Raw genomic sequence first — 21562 nt, forward strand, 5'->3', positions numbered from 1 at the left:
ATGTACTTTGACTTTATAGATTGGTCCATATCCCATGCATTGACATGGAGGAGGCAGGGTTTATGACTCATACTGCACGGAGCAACCAGGTGGTGATGGAGATGCTTTGGCTTCACTTTTGGGGAGCAGTATACAGTCTATGGTAGATACAGAAACTGACCTGTTGTGTGTACATACTTTACATAGCTGGATAAAAAGAGTAAGACTGAGAAAAGTGTCCATGTGTTTGAATATGCATTTGAGAAATGACCACATAATACATTGATTGGATGTGTTAGTGAGACATGATATCTCAGTGAGCACATTACTCAGTCTGGAGCGAAGCTTTGACTCTAATCAGCTTCCTTTCTCCAGTAAACACCCTTCATATTTTCTCTCTCAGCAGCAGCTCATTATCCCCCCATCCCTCTCTCTCTTATATGCACTGAGGAATTATGGGATTGTTCCTGCATTAAGTGTCGCTTGCCAAGGGGGCAAATTTAGTGCATTAAGAGCTGCTTATTAAAACTGCATTGTGTTGCACTTTTGGTTTACTTATTGACATCTGGCAAAACTGTTGCACAAACAATTACAATGCGTTCATAAACCAAACATTGATTATTTTGGAGAGTGTGTGACAACAATAAAAACACAAAGGAGGCTGATGATCAAACATCATTTATTATCATCTTAATATAATTTATGTTTAGATAAAACTAAGATTGACTATATAGTGTAGTGGTGCATTAAACAATGGATTTAGTGTATACATGCAATTCTGGCAGAATGATTGAGTTTGGATCAAGCATGAAGTTTGTGTTTTCTTGTTTTCCGTGTAACAACGGCTGCATGAATCCCACTGCTATGAAATACAGAAATCACAATTATTCCAGTAAAGGTTGCGTCTCAAGAAAAAACGAATCAATAAATTGTCGGTAAACCATTTGTTTTTTCTTATCAATGGTAAAGTTCATCTCTGAATCTGTCTCCTCCTGTGTGTCGGCAGTCGGAGGTCACAGGGAGTCTGTTGTGGATTTCAGCGGTCGGCGTTCATCCTCCGCAGCTTTGGTGGCAGGTTGTCCTCCGCCCTCCCTCCAGCCGTGAGCAATGGGGTGTGCATGAGGACTGTAGCAGGGGACAGTGAAGGTTGAAGGCTGTGCTGGTACAGGTCTCCAGTAGACTGGGTCATGGGTTCGAAGCCCACCTTGAGGGACTTGAGTTGCAGCCGATTCTCCGCCTCGGGTACCGGCGAGGAGGAGCTGAGGCGCTGCAGCTTCAGGGGCAAGTCTCCTGTGCTGCAGGCCTTCTCAGAGTGCTGGGAGCTGAGCAGAAGCACCTTCCTCTGCAGGTCCTCCTTCCCAGAAGAGCTCATCCTCTGCAGCTTGCTTGGCAGTCGACCCCCGGCCCCTGAATGACGACCCCTTTCGTCTAAAGAGTTGATGTAATCCACAGAAAACACCCGGTCACGCCGGGCGCCGTGGCCCTCGCCGAGTGCATGGACGGGAGTAGATAGAGGCGAGGGCAGTGAATTCTTCTCTTCGTGTTCCTTGACGCTGTACACTGGTGTCGGCACCTCAAACGTAATGTGGAACTGAGAGTAGTCTACCCTGAAGAAACCCTCCTCGAGGGACATCACCGGCAGGAAGCGATGGCCCCATAAAACCTCATCCTCAGTATATGACGTCCGTGCCTGGCATGTCATACCTACAAGAGATGAACAGGGTAGTACTTTTTATAACTCTCATTAAATGAAGGTCAAGCTTCAACAAAACAAATACTGGCTGATAAGAAAATATGTGAAAGGACAGCATTCCCTCCCATCATCTCTCTTTGTGCTCCGCACTTTCTTATGGAAACGCTGCCTCATGCCTCTTCCTATAGTTCAATTTTGTCACTTACTGGAGATGTAAATACTTTTTGAAAAGTGAATTCACAGGCCATAATTCACAAAGACTAAAAAGCTGTTACAGGAAGTGCAGTGTCAAAGCTAAAGGAAGGATAAAAGCTGTTTAGGTTCTGCTCCAAGATCATTGGAGTCCAGCAAAAGGACCTGTGCTCCCTCTGGAAGAATCGAGTGACCCAGAGGGCAAAAGGAATCATAAGCCAATGAATCATATTCTCTCGAGGGAGTTTTCTCTCTATTATGTGGCTACTCGTAAAAAGAAATTGTTGCTTTGATTCCTTAATTCCCTCTGCTATCAGGCTTATAAATGCTTATAATTATTGGTTGTTGTTTATATGTGCACTGGCATGTTGATGTCTGATTGTGGCTACTAATTAATTTATTCATTATTCATTATCATTACTTACATGAATGGGTTAGATGGTGAATCGAATTACCCTTCTGGGATTAAGTTGTCTGGATCTGTAGTACTTTATTACTTTATCATACTCAATGTTTTGCCATATTCCAAGCGTGTCGCCTCCAATATAAACAGAATAACTCAGATGGTGGCATGAGTAAAGGACATCTTTACGTAATATATAAATAATCTTGACATAACGCTACTACATTCAGTGAAGTCTTGTAGCAGTGCTGTTCCCGTTTCCATGAACTGGTGAGTGATTCCCACACTTTGTGCTGTTATTATAAGTGAAAGGCGAGTGATGCTTGTCATCAGCGCGTCTTGTGTTGGTAATTGTGCAATCTGATCAACATAATTAGCAGTTGCCCAGCACCATTGTCACATCAATATATTGATGGCAGAAACCATTCGACTTGTCTTTACATGTATTTATTGTGACATGTGGTGTTGATTGTAAATTGCACAGGCCTCAAATCAATTATCCATTGATTTCCTGATGTCTTTTGGCAGTTATTTGTTGGTGTGCATATTAGTCACCCTTTATGCAGACACTGGTTCCGTGTGTGTAAACAGGATTAAAACACCCTCCAAGTATCCAAAACACACTTTTTAATTTGACCTCAGCTCTCGTAAAATTATTTTCTTGACATTCGGGTGCTTGCTTGGAGGTCTTTTGCGATCAATAAGCACTTAGTCCATTTTTTCTTTCTGATCCAGTGGCTTTGCTTCAACCTGAGCTTCTCTGTTAAACACTGCTCACTAAACACTGTAGAGCAAAAAGCCTGATCCTGTTCCTCTGAGGGATGCTATGTGCAGTGTTATATCACAGCCTGATGCTATTCCAGGCTCACGACTCATCTTCATCCACAGAAAACCTTCAACAGTCCACATCCAAACAAAGGTCAGAGTATTTCTTAATTAGCCCGGAAGCTTTAATCACAAGAGTGAGTCTGGCATAACTTTCCAGTTGTGTTCTTCTCTAGCCACCAGCAGAATGACTGTATTTCTGCTGACTGTAAATACACAAGTCAGCAATAATACCAGAGCACTGGAAGCTAGTAGGTTCAGAGCCTGACATGCAAACCAGTTTTGTTTCATCATTCAGGCATCATAGGCATATTCAACCCACTGCCTAATGTTGAGTGGATCGTGCATGAGAAGAAAAGCCCTCAGCGCAGCTATTTAAAACACTTGGCAGACATCGAGCAGGGTGTCCCTGAAGAAGAATCCATGCAAAATTCCTGGCGGTAGCCTTTACTGGCACTGGCTAGAGAGCGTATTATGGTGATCTGCCTTTCCTGTGACTCTATTTAAATCTGAGCATTGTTAGTAAGAATCTAAATTATATCACATACATAGAGGTGTGTGTCATCGGCATATTAGTGAAAGTACAAAGCAAAAGAGTAAAGGGACTAAAATCCAGACATGTTGACTACTCATTGGTTTACAAAGGTTTGAACTAGGTCTTCACTGTTCTCTTGGTTCCTAGGAATCAAGATTCAGGGGCAGGTTCTGTGCATCAACACGCTTTAAACTGAGCTGAACAGAATTAGTTCTGATCAAATGGTATGTCTCAATCACAGCAGGACAAAATATTATTTTTCCTCTGGTCTGTTTTGGATAATTGTGACTGTCCATCCTGGTACCCATTAGAATTTGGGTTTAAAATGAGTTTATGAATGGTGAGTCCTGCAGTTTTGCATGGGTCCATTATGGATCAGATGAGCACCTTTGATCTCTTAATGAAGAAAAACAAAATCAAGACATCCTGAATTTTGATGAGTGGATTGATTTGATGTGAGTTTTGAATTGATCACCAATTCAAATCTTAATATATGTCTGTTAAACCAAGTTTGTAATAGTGAGTCACCAAGAGTCAAACAATAAAACTGTAAAATGTATAGCTTACTAGAAACTAAATTCTCCACTAGAGCATTCACTATTGGTGCTAAATCCCTCCCAGGGTCTCCAACACATTTCAGGTCGATCATGCTCTTATGTGTAAAAATGGAACCAATACTGCCTCTAGGAAGTGAACTAAAACTGACAAGTCCCAGAGTGGCTGAGTGGTAATATGTCAACTCTGCTTGAACCATAATGGGAATGAGTTGGGGAGACAATGAACAAGCTGCACAGCTGTCTCAGCAGCGGATGGATGCAAGGGGATATTTGTTCATGAGTTCACGTTAATGGGATGTGTGTTAGTGTGAGGATGATGGGATATCGTGGCCAATTGAAGGTGACACTGCCAGAGCTTCCCTCCTCTAGCCCTCCGCTCTGAGTGCCACAGCGCTGAGACTCTAAACTTCTGTCTGCACCCTGATTTAATGGTATTATCAACCGAGCACAGACCGTGTTGCCTGCCCGCCTCTACGCCTCCCTGCTGATCCCTCCCCCCCTGCTCTAAGCCTGTTCAGTTCTGTGGTTCCTTCTACAGCAGTGGCAAAGTGAGGGTTATGGAAGCAGGGCTGAAAAGAAAAGAGGGAGTTGGATTTACTTGTATTGGACTTAGGGGGGAAATCATTCTGTTAAATATACAACAGAGAGAGCAGTGTTGATGCTGAGAGTACTTCAGCATGGCTGCATGTAGTTTACAGTGGAGGGTGAGGACCAATGTCTCACAGGCTCCGAATCACCTCTGCTCTCAGCTGTCTGAAAAATGGAGTGGAACTTCGACTAACATCCCATCTCATCTATCAAAGTGACACATGCATCTATGACCACAGGATTGTGTTATGCATAGAGTGGGCATAAACCGATTCTGGCGTAATAAAATATCCCTCATAATTCAATCAGGGCGTCATTCTAATGTGTTCTTCTTATTCCCACTTTTTTTCCTGCATTTTCCGATTATACAAAACTAGGAAGGCGGGGAAATGAGATCTTGCAATCTAGATAATGAGTATCTATTAGATAGGAATGTTATGTGGGTTGATATCGATATAGGAATTTACATGTAGATTAGGAGTGGGTACAGGACACAAAGAGCTGAAAGAAGTGGTGGGTATAGATTCCTCACCAGTGGTTTCAACGATGCCCTCGAGGATAACGACAATCTCAAACTGTTCATTCATGAGGGAGCGCTGGGACAGTTCGAAGAAGGGGCTCTTGGGATTGATTTCGTGGCAGATGGTGAGAGGGGACACCAGGAAGAGCTGGTCTGCACCTGTCCCAAAACCAACGTCCAACTCGCACTGGTCCAGAGGCAGGAACTCGCCCTCGGGTGTCTGACGAGACTGAAAGACAGCCAGGAAAAAGAGAGAGGAAGGAATGGACAGAGGGAAAAGATGGAAAATAAGAAGAAAGAGACAGGAAAAAAGAGGATTAAATGCACAGTGATTTGTAAAAAGAAAGTATAACACAGGCAAGGTGGAGATTGCAAGTGTGATGAAATTTGAAATGTCTGCGCTCATGTTTAAGTGTCTGTGTGTGGGTTACCTCCTGACCCCAAAACACGCAGAGGGGTGTGTGTGAATGTATTGTTTTGTGTCTGGAACTTATCGTCTGATAAGGTGTGACTGATGGGCTGCATCCTAAATGTGTTGGAGAGGAAATAGTATCATGTGTGGTTAGGGTGTTGTGTCAGTCAGCTGAGTTCTTCAAACAAAGGACAAACACAGTTAATCCAGAGTAGAGCAAAAGGTCACATGGTTTTTCCGTTGTTTTCATCAGCACAAAATATAGCCCATACAAGTATCTAGCATTATAGGTCCTGTATTCAAAATGTAAATTAAGTATTATCTTGGTGGATCCAGTTTTAATTCTAATTACTCCAATGGTTACCAGAAGAACCAAGAAAAAAACAAAGATCTGATGCACAAATCTATTTTCATTTATTAGACGTATGAGACGGCCGTGTTAGGACAGGACTTGCCCACAGTGTGAGTGTGAAGTGGTGCAGAAGCATTTAATTGCCCTGATGATGTTGGAGCTCAGCACCAATGGTTCCTGAGTGTATTTTTACCTTTTCTGTCTTATTCTGTCTAATCCATCTGTTCATCCTTTCTCTCCCCTCACTTAACAGCCTGTTTTACACTTTTCCGCTCATCCCCTCAAATTAGAAGCCACGTTGCTCACATCTGCCTCTCAGAAATGAGGTATGTAGCTTTTTCGACAGCTTTGATATAAGTAATGTATATTATGTAGGTTTTCGGACGTATATTAGGTATTTAATCACCTTTGAGATAAGCAGTTACTTTGTGGTAAGACTCTATCTTGTGTTTTTAAGGTGTCTTTCTTTTATACTTTAAATAGCACCAAACTGTCTTTTTTAGCGTAATTAGTATTTAAACACAATAAATAAAAAGTGCAGTGTTGATTTTCTCATATAATCTTCAGTGGCATATGCTAAGTTTTTTTCCCTTTTATTTTTTTCTTCATTGTTTCCACCCACAACCAATAATTGGGATGTGTCAGCCACCAGTCACCCACTCACACAAACATACACACTATTCCTGCACCACACAGCTTCGTAATGATCTCCCACACAGATTCACACACACACACACACACACACACACACACACACACACACACTGTCCCACCCCCTTCTTTACAAAACCTGCTTCTATTTCTGGATCTCACCATAGGATGTAGTTGTAAAATAAAAATAAAATAATAGGCACATTAGTCCCACAAAGACAATTTCCTCTTTTAGAGTTTTCATAACAGAGTGTGTGTCATAGCTGTGCTGGTTCCCAGTCCAAAATATGGTGATAACGAAATAGAAGAATGAATGGTTTTATTGAGCGATTGACCCCAAGCTTTGTGTAGCTGAAACGATTTGTATGTCACAAATGACAAAAAATACTCCAACAACAACTTTATTTAATCGTTGTTGGTGTCTTACGTTCGTCCATATGATCTGACGACTTCTCTGTGCGCGACACAGACATAAATAACAACATAATTTGGACAAATGTAAGATCAGATGTTTTTTTTCTAACATATATAATGCTGCAGGTGCTTTTATGCAGAATTCAAGCATGTTTCACTTTAGACATTGATAGAGAAATGCTGTCAAATCAAAGAACGGGGCAAAGCCACAACCATTTTCAGCTTTTCAATCAGTTATAATGATTTAGTTTATGTAATGTATTGTGATCTTCAAACTGCTTTCAAGTATTTCCTATAGATGCCTTCAATTCTTAATTTTTGTATTTGTAAGGACCTTGTAATTGTGATTTGAAAGGTGCTATATAAATAAAGTTTATTATTATCATTATTATTTACTCCAATGGCAGCCACAACTGAGTTCCACATAGTCAGAAGATTGTACACAGTGGAAGAGCCAACTGTGCATGTAGACAAATTAATGTTGTTAATCAATGGGGTCCTACTTGGCCTTTGAGAAAAGGGTTAGCCCGTTAGCCAGATGTGCTAACAATTGCTGCTTGTACGATTTTGTTTCTGGTTTTAAATTTTATTTTAAAAGAGACACTACTGTACTCAAATCACTTCAGATACCAAAGTGTGTGTCCCGAACTACAGCCCCATGCATATAGAGAACATTAAAGCTTGCAGATCCCTGGTTACAGCTGATAAGTCATGATTGGGTGATTTGTGTTCAGGTTCAGGATATTGTTGGAAAACGTTTCGCTGTTAAACTGGCTATTTTTATGAAATAATTTAGGTGAATTAAGTGAAACAAAAATCCAAATGATTTTCATTGAAAATAATTTGACTCTCAGTGGATTTACTACATCTTTGGTTTCTGTTGTGTCTCGTCCTGGTCACTCCTGTACTTTAGTCAGAGCTCATCCTGACCTCCCGCTGACATTGCCCAATGTATCCCTCCGAGTCACAAATTGTGAATGAAGTATGAGTAAACAGTCTTTTTTTCCATTGCCAGAAAGCATTGCATTCTATTTCTATCTCCTGTGAATAACAATGAGATGCTCTTTTGGATTTATCTTGAAGAATGACTTTCATGTCGGGGAGGACATTCTTCACTTGTCGGGTGCTTACAGCCCGCTGAATACTGTTTGGCGTCGTTCCTCCATGTGGGTTATCTCATGCTAGCTTAGGGAAATTCTACTTTTCACTTTCTGTCTTTGTCACTTAGGATTAAGAAGATGGATGACTGTATGCAAACATTGACAGGCAAAGCTTCTTACACAGGCACTGCTTGCACTCTCCTACACTTCCTCTCGCACAAGGATTCAGAGATAGCCGAGTTTGTCTCCTGTCTTTTCTGTAAATCTGACATTAAGTTCAACAAATAGACAGATCTGTCTCCCAGAGCTCTACAAAATTCAGACAGGGTGGTGTCATTTATAATGATTCCTTTGGGGAGATGTTACTGCAGAATGACTGGATGAGCATGTTGACATAGACCCGTCACATTTGAATACTCACCAATCTAGTTGTCTGTCCAACTGTCTGTCTGTATGTGGCTTGCATATCTCAAAAAACGTTCATCTTATCAGCTTCACACTTGGCCTGTATATTGTTAAAGGCCGAAGGAAGTGCAGAGTTGAATTTGGTCTAATGGGGACACATGATACGTTCATCACTTATACGTTTTGGATAAACAGGCAATCAGTGCTGTGTAGCAGCGGCGGTTGGGACTCATCAACTTCAGTGATGCTGTCAATCACGACAACAGTGCGTTCACGACAACAACTGATTCTCCAGTTCGGGTTTGTGCTGAGTCAAGCTTCACTGAACTTTGAATAAACAGGTGAACAGCTCTTTGTGCAGCTTCAGGGTTCTGCAGCAAGCAGTATTACCACAGAAAAACAGGCAGGTTTAGAACGGCCACTACCCTAGTTATTGTAAAAAAGACACAACATGGCTTTGTTTCATGAACACAAAAGCTGTGTCTCTGTGGTGTGAATGATGCTCATGGATGAAGACAGGAGAAGAATCAAATTGATTAGACCTGACGTGGCCTGATCATCACTTAACACCAGTCCATTCTCTGCTGGGCTTTCATCAATCAGCAGCATGAAAGGAAGGTAGAGTTTGTATGCATTCGGGTCGAAGCCGGACGCATCATGAAGGCTTCATTCTGCTACTGTTCGCATGCTCAGTACATCTAGAAAGGTTGGGCAAGTCTAACATATTACACAGGCCAGCCTCAAGTGTGTGGATAAAATGCTCAAATTGAATCAAGAGTAAAATGAATTTGTCCCACGGAGATGGACAGCCCATATTTCTCCTACAGTGATAAAATGTACTTGTGTTTCATACGTTATCTACACTGAATCAACTGATTTCTGTTTACGTGAAAAAAACTGTGTCCATAGTAATGTTTGTAGGTTGATTCAGAAAAAAGGTTTGTCCACACAAACATCCGTTGTTGCCCCTCTTTTGGTCGCAAAACAACATTGTGCATCACAGTCAACATCTGAAAAGGAGAAACACCACCTTCTTACGTCCGCCATAATTCACCTACACTGTGTTTTAATGCAGCAACTGTTCTCAATTAAATCTTCAATCTTCCTCTTGTCCCACCAGGAAACAAGCATAAAATATTGATCTAGTAGCATTTAAGTCACACATTTAGTAAAAAAGAAACTGATTTGTCCCAGCTGCCATGGGCCTTTTAAATATCTCATTAGGAGTTTTATGTAGACGTTTATATAACTTGCCTGATGGTTGTGTGGTCACAGCTGACTGTACGACATAGTGTACCCCGCAGGGATAATAAATATTATCCTTGATCCATGAAATGTTTGAACTATTTTTTAGCATAAAAGAGACTTAAATAAAAGACCTCAACTAAGATGGATTTCATGTCTCCACTTCCTCCATCTGTACAAAAAATGAAACCAAAATATCTTGGATGCGGCCACTACCATATTGTGCTTTTGATATTATTTGGAGCCTGCATAGTGATCGTGGCTTGGAGCCTCGGTATCAAGGTCCTGCTGATACACATGCTCGACCAATCAGGTGTCAGTCACAGCTGCCAATTGTGTCGCCATATTTTTATATCATCATTAAAACCAAAATTATTTAACATATATTTTGACTTTTTAGTTTGGTCCATGTCCCATCTGCTAACATGGTGGAAACAGGGTTTATTACATTGAATGCAGCCAGCCAGCAGGTGGCAACACTCAGGATTTGGCTTCATTTTTAAGGAGCAGTCGTCCATCTGTGAGTCTATGGCTCAGCATTTCTACAAAAGTCTTTCAGGACTTTTAAAAGCAATAAAAGCAAGATCTGGGCAAGCACATTCAAACTGGCTTAGCGCTTTTTACAGTATGTTTGCACTATTGGGGAAGCTGCTCAAAATCAAAGTCTTCCGCCACAAGAAAATGTGTTTGTGTCAGGGCCCACCCTAATTTGGTTTGACCAGTTATGCTGACAAGGGTAACACCAAAAGGTCACTCATCATCAAAAAGCACATGTTTGACTTTATGTTGATACTGGACATATCTGCAAAATCCCTGATTGTGTTTAATGCTGCATAAATGCCTGTGTCTGTAAAAGGTGACGTATGAGTAAAGTTAGACATCTGAAACACTTATATAAGATTGGACATAAGTCTTCTTTTTTAAACTGGTGTTAATTGTTCATGTGTGATATGAACTAAGACGACAAAATAAAAGCACAACCGCACCCTGACTACTCACTTTAACCATCATTAATAACGGACTGCAGACGATAAAGATCATTTCTATGGATACTAAGCTCCTTTCACTCTGTCAAAACCAATTTCTGTTTAGCTAGTCTTGTATTTAGAAGACATGAAATCATACTCTTAAGGTCCCTATGGAGGCTCACACTCAACCAAAATAAAAAAAAATTGCCAGGGTGGTACTGGGCAACCAGGATAAAAATAGTTTTAGACATTATTTGGAAATACTAAATCCAGAAATGTGCTGATGTTCTTCTTTTTTTTTTCTTCCCCTTGGAATGTGTTTTAATTCTCTCTGTGACACACAGTGACTTTGGCAGGAGTGGGCAGTGTCACAATGTTCTTGGCCAAAAATGTGTTTAGTTGTGACTGTGCTGCCTCTGATTTGTACTTGGGTGTTGAAAACATTGAAACAACACTCAGATATTACTGTTGTCAAGAGCCTGAAGACGTGATGTTTAGTCAAGAGGAACCAAGCTTCTCTTTAGTGCTTGTGAACTTCAGGTCTGATTTTAGGCAGCGGGGGTGTTATGCAGTATTGTTATGTATTTTTGCAGTGCATTTCCTGGATTTGGTTTAGCGAGTATTTATAGAGCGTGTGTTGCCAAACTGACTAAGACGAGTGCAGTGCCTGTTCTTAGACTGCCTGTTTGGAATGGGTTAATTGTTTGGACTGTGGTAATGCTGGTTGAAACTTTCTATCGGAAAGTGACCTGCAGTAATTAAGCCGTGGGAAGTAAAGACCGACTGCAGGACCCAGTCCACAGAACCCTAAAGCTGCTCCCCCGCTGCTGCACAAAGAGCTTCACCTGTTTATTCAAAGTTCATGACTCAGTATGCACAACCCCGAACTGGAGAATCAGTTGTCATTGCCATAAACGCTGATCAACATCACTTACATTGATGAGTCCGAGCCACTGCCGCTACAGAAAACTGGTCGTCTGTTTATTCAAAGGTTATTAATACTGAAAGTATCACGTTTCTAAATCGCACCCAATTTGACGCTGTACTTCCTTGGACCCCTAATACACATAGTAAGTGTGAAGCCCATAAAGTAGATCAACTAAAACAGATGAACGGTTCTCGTGATATTTGTTCCACATGCAGACAGATTTCTGGAATTTGTAGCTAGGTGATTGTGTAATGTTTTTTTTTTTTTTACTTTCTCTGCCACCATATAAACATTACAGACTTCCCCTCACACATTCCTTCTTTTGGACGCATCAATAAGAAAAAAGAAACCAAGGTTAAAAATGTGTGTGTGTTCTCTTGCATCTTTCAGCATGAACCCTCCAACAGCAAAACATCCTACATGTAGGCTGAATAATTTAAGAAGTGGATACAAAGACAGAATCATGAGCTGCCCTAGGTTCACGGGCTCTGGGGTTTGCTAATCGATAACTGGTGAGTTTCAAGGCCTTTCTCCGAAACCCCCACAACCTGATAGCATAATTGCATCTCTATTCTTATTAGAAAAGAAACGGAAATCAATTATACTTCTCGGCTCTACAATATACCACATTCTGCAATCCTTTGAGGTGATGTATACAGCTGTGAGGATTACTTTCTAAAATCACTCAATTAAAAGGAGAACTCTGCGGGTAACACGTTTTATGTCTCCCCTCTCTTGCAATGAGACTCTCTCCGGCTCCGTCACCACTTTCAATCACTTTGGATGAATTTCTTCACTCTCTCTTTCTCTCAGCCGCCTCCCACCCGCCACCCTCCGAGTAATATCAGAGCCGTATTTTCAGCTGGGATGTTCCAGTAGGATGCCCTGTGAGGCCGTCATGGATGCCCGTCAAAGCTGCATTTCAACGACTTACTGTGGGACTCTGGATGACAGGTCCCGTCGGTCTGTCTCTTCAATCTTTCCAATGTTATCCAGCAATCATCCGTGACAGTTCAGCAGAGCTCTGGTTCACTGACATACTGTCCGGAACACAGCCGCGCCAACAAGTGTCTCACTGTCAACCCGGCTTTGTCCTCCAAAAACTCTTAAGATAAAGCTCTCGTCTTTAGGGATCACTAATATTTGTGTGTGTCTGCTACTTACACCCAGTGGTGGGATGTAATAAAGTTAATTTACTTACTGACTGTGCTAAAGTACAATTGTCATGTATCTGTACATAAGTAGAATTATATATGGGTACTTATAACTTTTACTCCACTACATACATCAGCAAAAAGTACTTTTACTTTTAATACATTTGAAAGCACCTACTTCCTTACATTTACGTAAGTTGAAAAGTTAATGTGGTACTTAAACTGTTACTTTAGAACATTTTTATCTATTAAATTGTACTTTTACTGAAGTAAAATGTTTGAGTGCTTCCTCCACCACTTTTTACACCATCTCACTATTAACCCAATGCTACAATAAATGCATAATCAAGTTTTAACTGGACACAATGAGACATAATAAGAGCTGTGGGTTGTTTCCTCTGAGGTGCCCGAAGTTACTGACATTATCAGACAAAGACTGTATTGATAATATTCTCCTTTACTGCAAATATAGAGGACATGCCTTCTTCTCTGTCATTACATACTCCACTGGAGACACACTGAGAGCATTGTGTGCAGTGACGCCCTGGCTAATGAAGGAAAGAGAAAGGGAAGACCAAAACTCTTTATCTGGGCAAGTGCAGATGCCCGAGGCTCGCTTCTAAGCAAAGGTCAGTGTTTTGTTTTTTTTGCACTGGTATCTCACACTGTACTGCACTAAGAGCAGTTTTGTGTCTGCAACCTCTCCAAACACATGAATGGAACTGAGACAGAAGAGGCCAGGGTGCTTCTCCATGCTGCTCATTGGATGGTCAAATAACTTCGAAAATCCCCCTCTTTTAATAATATTAATTAATATTTCAAACGTTTTTTTACAATTCCAATATTGAGGTTTAGGTTGTGGAGCTCACACAAAACAAAAATAAACTAGAATGGCACTCAGTGGAGCACACACCTGCGCCAAGGCCCAACAGTCCAATTAAATTCAATCAAGCTGCAGCTAATTCAACACACTCATAGATATCAGTTCCCTAATCATGCCTGATTTTTTCAGAAAGACACATGAATTGTTCCCTGGGGAAAATTATGAAAAATGCAATATACAAAAATTGCAATCTCGCTATTTAAATAAAACAAATCTGGACCTGCCCACTGATCTGGATCTGCACCACTTTAATGGCTTCTTCACTGGCCAATACCACTTCCCTGGTTTCACCGTGTTTCATGAAAACACTGTCAGCATTTCAGTTTTTGTGCAAGCAACCGACAAATGGACAGGGGTGAAAACATTGCCTCGTTGGCGGAGGTAAAAAGAGTAATGTCTCCAACCATTTCTGTAGCTTAATGCAACTGACAACCCTACCCACCCACTCACTCCTGTCACTCCTCATGTAAACGACTGAGTGCAACGCCTCTGATGCTGTCTTGGAGTGACACACTGAAGTCGTGCCCTGTTATCCCCTTATATAAAGGATGTTAGGTCAACATATGTTGGAATTAGTTCTGATCGAGCAATTGTGGCATGATGGATATTAAATTTGACATAATAAGTAGCAACTGGCACCATTTGCCCTCTTGCCCTCCAGTGCAGGGAGAATCCTATTGAAAGTGGTTACAGCTTTCAATCCTTACGCTATGAAAACACATGGAGTCTGACAACAAGCGCCGCTAATGCCCTTTGACACATACCAACGCTGGAGGTGCAAGAAGATGCCACTGACTGTGAATTGAGAAACGCCATTGAAGCACCATTCACAAATATTTAAATACTCATCAGTCGGTTAAGGGCAAATGATATAGGATACACGGCAGCGGCACATTACTCCATCAAGGCCCAACAGGTGCTGAAAACACCCTCACAATGTTAAAGAAAGTGCTCCTGGATCTGTCCCCTGATCCGGACCAAAATTTAACTGCTTCTTCCCTGAATGCCACATTATTCATTTTAGTTTCGTGGTGATCCGTCATGTAGTTTTTGGGTAATCTTGCTTAACAAAACAAACAAACCAACAAATAAATGGACAGGAGTTAAAACATAACCTCCTTGGTGGAGGTAATGTGATAAAGACCATAAGTAGGCACAGATCTTTAATGTCTAACTAAACCGTCTGTACTTGGACCGCAGTCTTAGAACTATAGGTTTACAATACTTTGCAGTTTCTTACAGTGATTTATATCACATTCAAACCCAAACATTTAAATGCAGCCAACTTGGAGTTCTAACCATACATACTTGAGAGAATACTCAGAAACAAATTGTCACGGTACACGCTGGTGTCAGAGAAACTGATTTGTTTTGATTTATAGGAAAATTTCTGCCTATGGATTTTGAGTTGTTCATTTACTCTGTTTTAGATGCAACAAGTCATCGCAAAACCCTTTTCTCAAACTCACTGTATCCACACAGGATGAAATAATGTCGCTGGGTATTTTCTATGAGGCATGATTGAAGAGGGCTGCAGTTCAACAGCACCACCAGCATTTCTACACGGGGACTGCAATGGAAACATTTAGTCTAAGATATATCTACTTGAGTAGTACTTTTAAAATGTGACATGTATATGTAAAGGACGACTATACATTGAACTAAAACAAAGCTTTTGTTCATGCATGATGAGTCTTTTTTTTCCTTTTTAGTTTTTTGTGGTCTACGCTCGGACAGAGCTGCAGAAAAAATTCAGTCTTGAAAAGAGAGTCTTTGAAGCGAAAGAATAAGGTTAGACCAGAAAGCCTGAAGCAAAAATAAAAACACTAAGGAGCACACAGCGGATGCCGTATTTATTATATTTCACAGAGAGGACTGTAAAAATGACGTGGGCAGAGAGGTCTTGGAATTCATACTGATTGTATTTCTGACAGTCCAGACGGAAAGGTTGTGACACTGCTGCTTAGAAATTATTGCTTTTTCATGTACATTTATTCTCGTCTCCTTTACAATGCAGCTTGCCTTCTTATTTGAATTTAACACAAAACCGGATTAGTTCTGTTCCACTTTTGTTGTCACAGCTATAAAAAAACCCACATCTGTCAGTTTTAACACACTATTTATCACTCTTAGAGTTAGAGTGTGGTAATACACCACATTTCATGGTATCATAAGTGTGTGTCGCAGGTGGAGAGTTTAAATGTGATGCTGAGAGCTTACTTAATTGGAGGAAATCATTGTAGACATGTGCGATTGTACTTTATGCCTATTGGCTTTTTCACTTCCTCCACACTGTGGACTCTCCCTCTCTGCCTGCACGCGTCATTAAGCTGACCAACGCTGCGCCGAGTGGACCACAGACATAAACAAGCTCCAAACACCTCACCAATGCTGTTTGTCTTCTTTATGGCCCATTTTGCACATTGAACACGGATGTGGCTGAAAGGAGCTGGACTAGGATCATTAAAGGAAGAGCCGGCCGACCTTGCTGCTATTTGTGATCATTTTCGGCATTGCTGCTTGTTTTCAGTGTCCGAGGTTCATTAGCCATATTCCACAAAAATGGCAAAAAATCTGCTGGGCTCCTCATTAGTGGAGTGTGGCAGCGTGGCACAATTGATGAGGAGCTTCCAAACCCACATTAGTGGACAGGCTGATTATTTGGTCCTGGGTTTTGCTGCAGCCATATTTAAACCGTGTGATGCTTCATGACACATTTTGTAAATCAGGGACGGCCAATCAAATTATCCAACGAGACAAAATGATGCGTTTCCTCACAGTTGTCATGAATACCTTTCTCTCAGGAGTGCTTCTGTGCCCTCAGTGATCTGTGTCAGTGTGTGAAGCTCCCTCTCACCACTGATTCACTGAGCCTATCTTTTCTTCCTCTGGGTGCCATCTCTCGCCTCGCTCCTATCTATCCAGGTGTCTCCATCTGAAGGGGAACTGATGCTGGACACAGTGTCCACTCTCCTCACTGCACCACTCGCCACAAAGACCCAACACTGCCTTTGTTCCCTGATCTCCATGGTTTGGGATCCACCTGGCTGCCACTCAGCCTCTGCATCCTGCAGCTGAGGGATTATGGTAATACTACCTTAAGCCTGTTTGGTTGAACAAGGCACATAGTGTGGGACCTGCTTACAGTTGCACTTTGAATGAAAAAGAAGGTTAATTTGAATCATTGATATGCAATGTGCAATCATCGCTTATCCACGTGGAGGGAAATGGAGTAAAGATTGATCAGAGATGCAAGCTGTCTGTCAAGAGCGCAGCCAGTGTGCAAAAAGGAAATCACTTTCCTCAAGCTTCTACTATTTGCATAAACCCATAATAGAAAGTTTCCCCACTGCTGAGATTCGACAGAGCTGACCAGTGCAGCAACATTGCTATTAAGTTATAGCAAGTTCATTTCCATGCGTGTTTTGTTACCCTTTTGATTGACTGTGAGGTGTAACTGTATGTTGTTAACGTATACATTATACGGTTTCAGTTAGTTTTATCATGATCCCTTTTTTGTGAACTTACCTTTATGAGTTTGCACCTGATCTGAGCAGACACCATGTGGCTGTTGCGCAGGTTCCCCACACGGAACATGAGGCACAGTTTCCCGTCTCGCTGAGAAATCACCGCGTCCTGACTGAACATGAGCGTCTCTGCGCGTTTCTTGGGCTGAGACATTTTAATGAACATGCAGCCGATGAGAAAAGCGTCCACTATGGAGCCCAGCAGTGACTGGAACAGGAAGAGGATGATGCCCTCGGGGCACTTCTCAGTGATGTACCGGTACCCGTAGCCGATGGTAGCCTCGGTCTCAATAAAAAACAGAAAAGCTGAGGGGAAGTTGTAAACATTGGCCACGCAGGGTGTGTAGGACGAGTCGTGGCCGTGGTTCAAGTCTCCCCTGATGTACGCGATGATCCACCACATGGATGCCATGACCAGCCAGGCGATGGTGTAAGTGAGGATGAAGATGAGCATGTTCCATCGCCACTTCAGGTCCACCAGCGTGGTGAAGAGGTCAGAGAGGTACCTGCTGGTCTCCCCGCCGAGGTTTCCGTGCTGCACGTTGCAGCGGCCGTTCTTGTCCACGAAGCGCTGGCGTTTCTTCTTGACCGGGGCAGAGAAAGTGTTGGCCCGGTTCGTGTTGACCACCTGGTAGTCCTCGCCAAATTTTCTGCGAAGTGCCGCCATTTGAGCGCTCCTGAAGTAAAGCAAAAACTTACTTTCCCTTTAATCCATGTTTTCTGTTTGTTTGAGCCCCAAAACACTGGTTACCTGCAGTGCGTAAAATGCGCCATGGCCACCTTTGCGCGCACAAAAATTGAAGGAATAAAATTTTTAAAAAGCACGCGTTTGTCTCTACTTTTAAACCACAGGTGTTATTCTTTTATTTAAAAACATACACTATACTTCCAGTTATTCCACATGACACCAGCCAGTCGCTCCCTGCAGCTGTGCGCTCTGCTCTTCCTCCACTCAGTCTGACTTGCCTGATGCTCACCAGCGAAGCGAAATACGAGGAGCTGCCTCCCATTCACAGCTTCTGGTGGACTGTAATGGATGAAGGGGTAAGTGTGTGAGAGAGGAGGGAGATATGTGAGGAGAGGGAGGGAAGGGGGCAGGGAGAGAGGAGGGGAGAGTTACACAAGACTGCGCTTGTGTGGAGAGAGAAAGAAAGAGGGGGATGGATGATGTGGGCTACCCTTCAGCGCATTTCATTTTAATCAGCTTTGGCTTAACTGATGTATTAATTAATTAGTTAATTATTATATTCATTCATTTCTCTGAAGGAGCTTCCATTGTCTTTCCACTTTAACTGATCCTCCGGTGTGATGGACAGCCCAGAGACTCGGAGATCCTCAAGTGATGAGGTAGTACCATCTTTGTGCTGTTAAGTTAGACTGTGCCATCTACTGGATGGACGACCCATGTGCATATTTGGTCTAATACCTGCTCTAATCGGGGGCAACGTGAAGGACACTGACTAATTGAATTGCAGATACGGCTCCAGCAATTCCCTCTGCTTCTGCTCAAACCTGTGCCAAATTGAAAGCTTTCAAATTGAGGTAATAATGTCTTGTACTTAAACTGTACTGGAAAAGAACTTACACTAACCGACTCATTCGAATTTTAAATAACTCCCTGAAATCTTTTTATTTTCTGGACTTGTTGCTTTAGATAGATTAAATTTACTGCTCACTTGTCTCCAGGCTATGTCCATTTGAAGTCAGACATTAAATCTGTGCTTCTCCTCTTTCCTGTGAAGCCCTTGTATTGATTTCGACATTGGATGGCTACTACAGTGGAGGGTTTCCTGCACTAGTACTCTCCCAGAGGACAGTCGTAAAATGGACAGTCCGCCCTTGGATCCCCATTTGCCTTCAATTTAATCATAGAGAACACAGGATCTATATTATATGTAAGTACTACTATTACTAGCTAATTGAGCTTCAGTCATGATGTAGTATGAAGACGCCCTTGGTTTCTTTTCACTGCAGCTCTCATCTCAAGTGCTTTTTGTTCCGTTTTGCAATTTGTCTTGTGACCTGCAGTCTCTGTTGTGAAAGAGGTCTGCAGACATCCTAAATATCGGTTCAGTTCATCATTTATTGACGAAACGCTCCCGAGGATAATCTTTCGAGGTATTTTGAGCACTTTATAAATAAACTATGTAAGTAATTGATTTTAGATCTTGGTGTTGGCCAAAGCGTTCTTACTTTTTTAGTTGTTTTGTTGAAGAGGCCAAACCCCAGAAAAGGTTTAATTAAGCGACAGTTAAATCTTTATATTGTAATTTTGCACAGACAAAGATTTATGGAGAATCTTTAACTGTAAACTCACAGATGTTGAAGACGTTCCGTCGTCAAGTTTCTTTGGGTCAGTTTGTACACATGTCAGCTCAGGCAGAACTTTTTCTGTGAATGAAAAGGGTGTTTTCTTCATCAGTCTGTAAATTCCAGTCAGACTTTCAATCAATCTTAAATGATACGCAGAGTTTTGCATCAGTGTTCTTACTGTCAGTAGTAGATCTAAACAAAATGCAACTTCATTTTTTCCTCACCCTAGTCGAGGGTTAAGGGCAGAGGATGTTGCACCTTGTACGGATTGCTAAGCACTATGAGGCAAACAGTGATTTGAAATTTGATTTGATTTGATTTTGTTTTGATTTGAGAATACTCATAACCTGCGATTAGGTACACTTAGATAAAACTAATGCAATCTAATATCACAGTCTTGCAATAAATCCTTTCCTCATAAAGGTTATAAGTATTAGTTTTTGTTAAATTTATTTTAGAGGTTTGGATTCAAGTTAAATGTCATTTGGAGGCTTCAGTTTCTAGTTCTGTTGAAATGTAATGTGTATTACAGAGGTATAATCCACCCTCACTGATATTAGAAACTGTTGGAAATGATTAAAATGTGTTAAGACTCAAATGTAAAGACCTGGTTCAAGGCAATAATAAACTGCACATTATTAATAATCACTACATTCGTTCAGCGTTTAAATACTGCTTTTCGTGTCCCTGTGGTCTCTTGTGTGTGTCTCTAGCTGGTTATTTTATATTTCTTTGTAGTCAGCGTGTGTCCCTTTTTAGTCTTTTTACATCTCTCTGTAGTTTTTGCACGTCTTTGATGTTGTTTGACATCTCTGTGGGCATTATGTGTCTCTGAATTTGAGCATGTCTTTGTCCTTGTTTGCGGTGTTATAGCAACTCTGTGGCCGTTTTTATCTTTTTATCTTTTTTGTCTTTGTGGTCATTGTTTCTCTTTGTTGTCATCTTGTTTATCTTTCACTTTAACTTTTTTCTCTTTTTTAATTCGCCTTCACCTATGACCCTCGACCTCTAGTAGGGGGTTGCTAATTCTAATCAAAATCAAAATTTGACTCTATCTCCATGAAATGTCATGCCACCACACAGGTTTCTGAAGCTCACAGGAGACTTCTGTCACGATAGAGTGAACTCATATACAGCCGTGATCCTCCAGACATCTGAGGATTAGATAGTCGACGGCCAGAATCACCATCTGTTGTGTGTAAGCATCAGACTTTCCCAGTGAGAGGAATCCGAATCAGCAGAACACAGACAATCACTGAACCGTGGCTCTCTGCTGTAAACAGTTTTCTTGGCTTCCATTATTAGATGAGGAAAGACATTCGACTCATATCCAATTTGTGGTGCGTGAGGCTGGGATTGATTCAGAGGAGGAGGGGGAGGGAACAAAGACACGCTGCACAGACTGAATTATTGATGAAGAGTTATAGACCTGATAATCATCTTGGTCATGTGATACACAGACATTAAATATTAGCCGGTTTTTCCAGTTTAACCTCTATCTTATAGCTGTGATGTGTGTGTGTGTGTGTGTGTGTGTGTGTGTGCACGTACAAATATGCTCACTCCTCTGTCCCCTCCACATTGAGGGCAGATCAGAGCTAGCGGCAGAAGACACAAGTTATAGAGCAGGAGTCATGATGTCTACGACCTTTATGTCCCAAACACTCAGCTCACTGTGGGGACTGATGGAAAGTTGAGCCATACATTGGGCTCATCTAAATTAATTAGCATATAAGATTGAGAAAATGACCTTGAGGTAACACAACACTTACAGGCGTCCTCTCTGTCGCGAAAAGTTTAACACACACATCTCAGTTTGTATTCATCATTACCAATGATAGAGGATCCAAGTTGAATTTGAATGAAATAAAGGTTTTCACAACAAACGTGTGTCTTTTTTGTTTCCCCTATAAATCTT

The 21562-nt window shown here is 41.5% G+C and overlaps 1 protein-coding gene across 1 annotated transcript; it reads right to left on the reverse strand.

Annotated features, from left to right (window-relative positions):
* Nucleotides 1-638: 638 nt before the first annotated feature.
* Nucleotides 639-18354, reverse strand: kcnj19a (potassium inwardly rectifying channel subfamily J member 19a). The gene is made up of 3 exons (XM_035180916.1): nt 17333-18354; nt 5305-5521; nt 639-1683 (listed from the first exon to the last, which is right to left on the reverse strand). The coding sequence occupies exons 1-3, from the start codon at nt 17996-17998 to the stop codon at nt 1016-1018; spliced, it is 1551 nt and encodes a 516-aa protein (XP_035036807.1). The 5' UTR covers nt 17999-18354; the 3' UTR covers nt 639-1015.
* Between the last annotated feature and the right edge of the window lie 3208 nt (nt 18355-21562).

This window comes from Hippoglossus stenolepis, chromosome 16 (genome assembly GCF_022539355.2).
Source record: "Hippoglossus stenolepis isolate QCI-W04-F060 chromosome 16, HSTE1.2, whole genome shotgun sequence".
Taxonomy (NCBI): domain Eukaryota; kingdom Metazoa; phylum Chordata; class Actinopteri; order Pleuronectiformes; family Pleuronectidae; genus Hippoglossus; species Hippoglossus stenolepis.

Excerpts from the sequence above, each read along its gene's own strand:
- kcnj19a (XM_035180916.1), bottom strand. The coding sequence starts at position 17,998 with ATGGCGGCACTTCGCAGAAAATTTGGCGAGGACTACCAGGTGGTCAAC. Across the intron at positions 5,522-17,332 it reads TCAGGTGCAAACTCATAAAG|TCTCGTCAGACACCCGAGGG; the intron begins GTAAGTTCACAA and ends GCTGTCTTTCAG. Across the intron at positions 1,684-5,304 it reads GGGCATCGTTGAAACCACTG|GTATGACATGCCAGGCACGG; the intron begins GTGAGGAATCTA and ends CATCTCTTGTAG.